At 35.0% G+C, this 5,731-nt stretch overlaps 1 protein-coding gene and 1 long non-coding RNA gene across 3 annotated transcripts in view; one reads left to right on the top strand and one right to left on the bottom strand.

Moving 5' to 3' along the window:
* The window catches only part of LOC110266368, a 13,976-nt gene extending 11,031 nt beyond the window's left edge, over window positions 1-2,945 (top strand). Inside the window, exon 3 of the long non-coding RNA XR_002353660.1 lies at window positions 2,935-2,945. This is a non-coding gene — a long non-coding RNA (uncharacterized LOC110266368). The remainder of the gene's footprint in view (window positions 1-2,934) is intronic.
* Window positions 1,342-3,476, bottom strand: LOC107619014 (vacuolar protein sorting-associated protein 24 homolog 1). 2 transcript variants are annotated; one of them, XM_016321218.2, is made up of 6 exons: window positions 2,953-3,476; window positions 2,790-2,866; window positions 2,599-2,701; window positions 2,067-2,188; window positions 1,801-1,995; window positions 1,342-1,716 (listed from the first exon to the last, which is right to left on the bottom strand). In XM_016321218.2, the coding sequence occupies exons 1-6, from the start codon at window positions 3,062-3,064 to the stop codon at window positions 1,636-1,638; spliced, it is 690 nt and encodes a 229-aa protein (XP_016176704.1). In that variant the 5' UTR covers window positions 3,065-3,476; the 3' UTR covers window positions 1,342-1,635. The 2 variants fall into 2 exon arrangements, with proteins under 2 accessions (XP_016176704.1, XP_020966542.1); XM_021110883.1 differs by having other exon boundaries at window positions 2,790-2,870; window positions 2,953-3,475.

The following is a 5,731-nucleotide window of genomic DNA, read 5'->3' as shown; positions in this document are numbered from 1 at the left end:
TCTAAAATTAAATTATATCTTTTCCTATTTGTAATTAAAATAAAATATTTTAATCAAAAGAAAATAAAATCTTCATTGCTGGCTTCAATTGGCGTGGGGACCATTGCTTTCTTCAAGGCTGGCACCCCAGTATGGCAGTATGCTTTGGCGTGATTTGGCTTCAATTGGCACCTAACTTGGGAAATTTCAAGTTAGGCGCCACCATTCCCGAATTGACTATGCGTGTAAGTCTTCATCTGGCACCTAACTTGGGAAATTCCAAGTTAGGCACCAATGTGGCCGAACAAAATGGAGGAAAAGGGTATACTATTATATATCGTTGGAAAGCTCTGGAAGTTAGCTTTCCAATGCCGCTGAAATCACGTCAATTGGACCTCTATAGCTCAAGTTATATTCGTTAGAGTGCAAGGAGGTCAGGGTTGACAACATCATCCACTTTCTTTCTCTTCTTCCATAAAACTCCGTCAAATCCATCCGAACGCTACCTGAAATCAATAGAATTTCATACAACTCAAAGTAGCATTCATAGTGGCTAAAAAGTATTTAAATCTTGATTAAACTTAACAATTCAAATGCAAATTTAATAGGAAAAGATAGAAAAGATGCTCACGCATCACGCGTTGATTGAAAAGTTGGTTAGATAGTGATGCATGAGGTGAATTAAGTTAAAGAGACTTGTATGGACTTGTATCAAAAAATGACTTGTATATGGAAAATATTTGTTTTGAGAATACATATTTAATCATGGGTATTTTTGTCGCTAACAAAATTCGAGTGTATTTTTGTCAGCGACAAAATCATTCGGTTACATTTTTAGTGGTTTACCCTATTTATTAATATATAAAATTATATTAAACATCTTAATTTTGAAACACAAGTCAACTTTAAAAAGCTAACTTTTAAAAACTACAAACACAAATACAAACTTTTTAATTACCATATGTGAAATAAAATATGTTTTTTTCTTCAAATAACTTTACTAAACTAAGACTAAATCATAAAAAAATAAATCACTTAAGTGATGAGCCGCACGCTATGCCAAAAATAGTAAAGTAACATATCTTACATAAATACACAAACATTTTTAATATATTTAAAGTGAGTAGCAAAATCTAAAAATTTTTCATGGTGTAACTTAACCCTTCCAATTTTGGCATCTCAAGATGTAAGACAATACATGTGAGGTAGTAAGTCTGAAGGGATGTGTATTGTGTAGTACCAAGCACTTAGACAAATATTAATCACAACTTATTTGACTAACTTGAGTGACTCAGGTTAGTGGTGAAGAAATGGCATCATTCGACAGATCCAAATCCTCCATAATTTAAAAAATTTCTAATAATTACTAATTTCTTTATATTATTATTGGATCTCATGCATCCTGATTTAACTAAAGCCATCATAGAATATTGAATATACAATAATCTCCTGTATCATGGATAAAGGTCTTTTGACCCTTGATCATGTAGTCCCAAAAGATCTATTACCCATTGATACAACTTTCGTGTATTACATACAATCTGTCCCATCCCATATTTCTCTTTTCCAATCAAACTATCACAAACAGGATGCAAACTTCTCTCCACATCTTCTCTTGCAATGTATATTATTAGGTACCGAAGCCTTGTTTATGAGTTATGACCTAACTTTGGCAAGTCTTGCCCTTATTTCTTCCATTTCTTCCTCATCATCAACACCCTCAACTATAGCCTCTTCCTGCATTTATATAATGTTCCAAAATTTAGTGTAAACTGTGTCAAGGAAAGAGCCTTTTCACAAAGAGAATGAACTTGCACATACCCCTCCACTGGCTCCAACCCTTTGTTCAGGTTGCTTCAACTTTTGTTTCCGGATGGCTTCGGGGAGCTCTGCAGCCGTCTCACCAGCTATTTCTGTCAGCACCTTGTCAACTTCTTCTTCAATCTCGTCTTCTATGTCCTCAGAATCTAGAGCCGAGTCAACAGCATCGTATACTATCTCCTCGATAACTCCTGCCTACAAGATACATCATTCCTGATTAAGTACAAGGCGAATATGTTCTCTAACCAGAAAGTGGTCTCGCATACCTTTGTCATTTCTTTGCTGAACTCCTGCATTGTCACAGCCATTTCAGGAGCCTTCATGAGGTTATTGACAAGCTTCATAACCTCGGCACTCTTGGATAGATGTCCCACAGTACGAGCAATTGCTGCAAAAGCAAACAATACCATGAATTGCACAATAAAAAGATTTTAACAACACAAATCTAACATGAGAACTAACTTCTAAACTTAATTACCAAACAACAATTGTTGCAAGAACATATATGGTTGTCACACCACTGCTATAAGTGCATTGACTCAATCAACAACAAATGGTTCTCAGCTTATGATTTGGACAGAACAACATATACAACACAAAAAGGGTATCCATTACAATGATGGTGCACTTTTCATCAAATAGGAATTTGATTCCATCCTGATCCTGATCCTGATCCTGACCAGCCTAACTGACCTAATTACCTCCAATCTTCCTTTTCAATTGCTAGCATAAACTCTTTTCTGACTTGGATAAAGGTTCACTATTTGATAAGCCAAATAAAAACATGGTGAAACTTACCCACACTTTCTCCAAGGTGCATTGATATTGAATTCAATTGTGCCTTATTTTCATAAAGTCTGTTTATTGTTTTCTTAGATCTCACAAGTTCCTTAGCAAGGGCCTGCAAATTGCAAAACAGTGACTTCGTTCTTTGAACCGTTTAGATTCAAAAGTTTAAAAAAAAAACAAAAACTGCCAAAAATTTTGACCTTTGCAGAGCCCATATCGTTCCTCTTGGCAGCTTCTTTAATCGCCTTTTGTACATTCTTCTCTTCTCTCTGTATATCTGACTAATTGAAAAAACACAAAAATCAGCCACGACAAAATAGGAAGAGGATGAGAAGAAGAAATTAGGGTTTAAAGAGAGAATACCGCGAATTTGGCGCTCAATGTTGCGACACTCCTGGCGAAGGCGACGCTGCCAATCTCTCAACAACTGTTGAGGGTTCGGCTTCGGCTTCAGAATGTTTATTACCTTCTCCATTTCTCAATAATCCCAAAACCAACAAAATTGTTTTTCTGCCTTCGTTTTTAGTTTGGGATCAGAAATAAAAGAATGAATCTTGCAAACCCCAGAAGATAATTAATTCAAAAATATATTCTTTTCAATTGAAGAAGATGATTGGAATTTGATGCTATGCAGAACGAAAAGCTTAGGAATCAAACATTCTCAATCTGAAAAGTCTCCCAAGAATAAACACCAAAGCAAGATTTCAACTTCAGAATTGCAATAATATAAATGAGTAATGACCAATTATGAATATAAGTTAAAGAGAATATCCACCAATTTAGCTTACTGCAGTCAGTAAAACATCATGGCATGCCTCTTTCATCTAAGAGAGCCAATTTTTATTTTCCTAATACAAAATTGGAAAGAAAAGTATAGACGTGATATCCAAAAGTATACGTAAACGATGAGAATACTAAATAAGGTGAACAATGAATATATTTAATATTTAATTCAATAAGTATGCAGATAATTATATTTATTATTTTTAATTAGATAGTTATTTAATTTATTTCTTTTAATTTGATTTACTCGTATACAGTTAACGATGTTCAATTTACTAAATGTGCATATAGTTATCTTAATGTTAAAGTTTAGGAGATAATTTAGGGTGGAGTGATTTTTTATTTCATTAGGTCAATTTTAAAACTCATTATTTATATTGTTTATAAAAATCATTATCTATCTAGTAAAATCTTATGCAAAAACAATTGGTTAAACGTGGATTGAGAAGATGTCAACCCAATAAGTTAGTACCATTCAAAAATTCATTTAAAAATATGAAAAGTTAAAACAAATAGTCATCTTTAATTACCTATGTATAGGATACATTAAATCTACTTTAAACTTTTTTTTACCTGAATACTTCAAATAATTTGGCAAAAGGCACTAATAAACATATATAAATATGAGATGTTATTTGTGAGACAGATTGTGTGGAAGCATTTAATCTTGTTACTCAAGATGGTTTTGGGTTTATTGATCCACTGGTGCTCAAAATAAGAGATATCATGCATTGGAATTGGCGGGTTGACTTTCGTTTGATTATGAGAGATGCAAACATGGTGGCAGATACTATGGCAAAGATGGCGATGAAGTTACAACTTTCGCATGTGGAGCTTCTTTCACCTTGGGAGGAGTTTAAGAGTAGTCTTAAACGGGACTGTCCCTCTATTTAGGCAGTTCCTTGTTTTATTTGTTTTATTTTTCTTTATTTAATTTATTTCAGTCACCAAAAAATTAAGTCTTCTGGAAGAACAATCTGGTGAACTTGAGACACATATACAAAATCTGAAAAGTAATAGACCTTTAGCAAAGGATTTTTATAAGAAATTGACATATGAAAAGATGATACATACACATAAATACACATCGACTATGAATAAACATGTAAAGATAATAGATGCTGAACAACTTTTCTTATGTTTTTACTGTGTAAAGTTCGTATTTCTTTTCTTGTTTTAGAGGATGTCTTATCCTCTCCCTTGTTGTACTTTCCTCTTTTTTCATTTAAAAACTTTTCCCCTATCAACAAGAAGAAAATATGCATTCTCTGCATATATTTTTAAAGGTGGGAATTGATGTAAGAAAATGGGGAGACTTACATTGGAAATAGTTTTCTGCCATATTAAAGAGTGGTATTTGTGCCGCAATACAGATAATTGGAAAAAATATAAGGCAGCTAAGAAAGAAATAAAAGTGGCTGTAAGCGAAGCAAGAACAAGAGTATATGAGGGTCTTTACCAGCCCTTAGACACGAAAGAAGGAGAAAAAGGTATATATTGAATCGCAAAGAGCCGTGAAAGAAGAATGAAAGACTTGGATCAGGTTAAGTGCATAAAGGATAAAGACATGGAGGTGTTAGCTCAAGAGGAGAAGATTAATGAAAGGTGGAAAAGCTACTTCTACGAGTTATTTAATGAAGAACAGAAGACTATTTCGAGTCTTGGTCGGTTATGCACGAGGGAAGAAGATCAAAACTTCGACTACTATCGAAGGATTCGAGACTTTGAAGTAAAAGAGGCTCTAAAGGCGATGAAAAATGGCAGGACAATAGGACCCGATAATATCCCGATTGAAGTTTGGAAGGGTCTTGGAGAGAAAGGCATTTGTTGGTTAACCAAGCTTTTTAATGAGATTTTAAGGTCTAAGAAGATGCCAGATGAGTGGAGAAAGAGCACCTTGGTACTTATCTACAAGAATAAAGGGGATATACAAAATTGAAGAAACTACAGAGGGATCAAGCTCATGAGTCATACCATGAAGTTATGGAAAAGGGTGATAGAACGGAGGCTGAGACAAAAGACACAAGTAACAGAGAACCAATTTGGTTTTATGCTAGGCAGATCTACCACTGAAGCGATATACCCAATGTTCTGAAAATCGAACCGGACTGACCGGTTCAACCGGATTAACCGGAAATCGGTCACTTAATAACCAGTTCGGTTCAAGCATGAAACCTGTTCCGAGGGTTACCTAAAATTGTAGGTCGATCTCGGATGAGATCTTTTGTACTGGTCGGAGATGACGTGTCCGGTTGGCTGGTTGTGGCCGGAGCTGTTGTGTCTGACTTGTTAGACTGGCTGCACCTCTGATCCTTGGTCACCGGAGGGGGGGGGGTACCTGCAAGAGACTCCGATGCTT

This window comes from Arachis ipaensis, chromosome B09 (assembly GCF_000816755.2).
Source record: "Arachis ipaensis cultivar K30076 chromosome B09, Araip1.1, whole genome shotgun sequence".
Classification (NCBI taxonomy): domain Eukaryota; kingdom Viridiplantae; phylum Streptophyta; class Magnoliopsida; order Fabales; family Fabaceae; genus Arachis; species Arachis ipaensis.
Note: the sequence above shows the minus strand (reverse complement) of the source record. Positions and strands in the feature narration are given on the sequence as shown.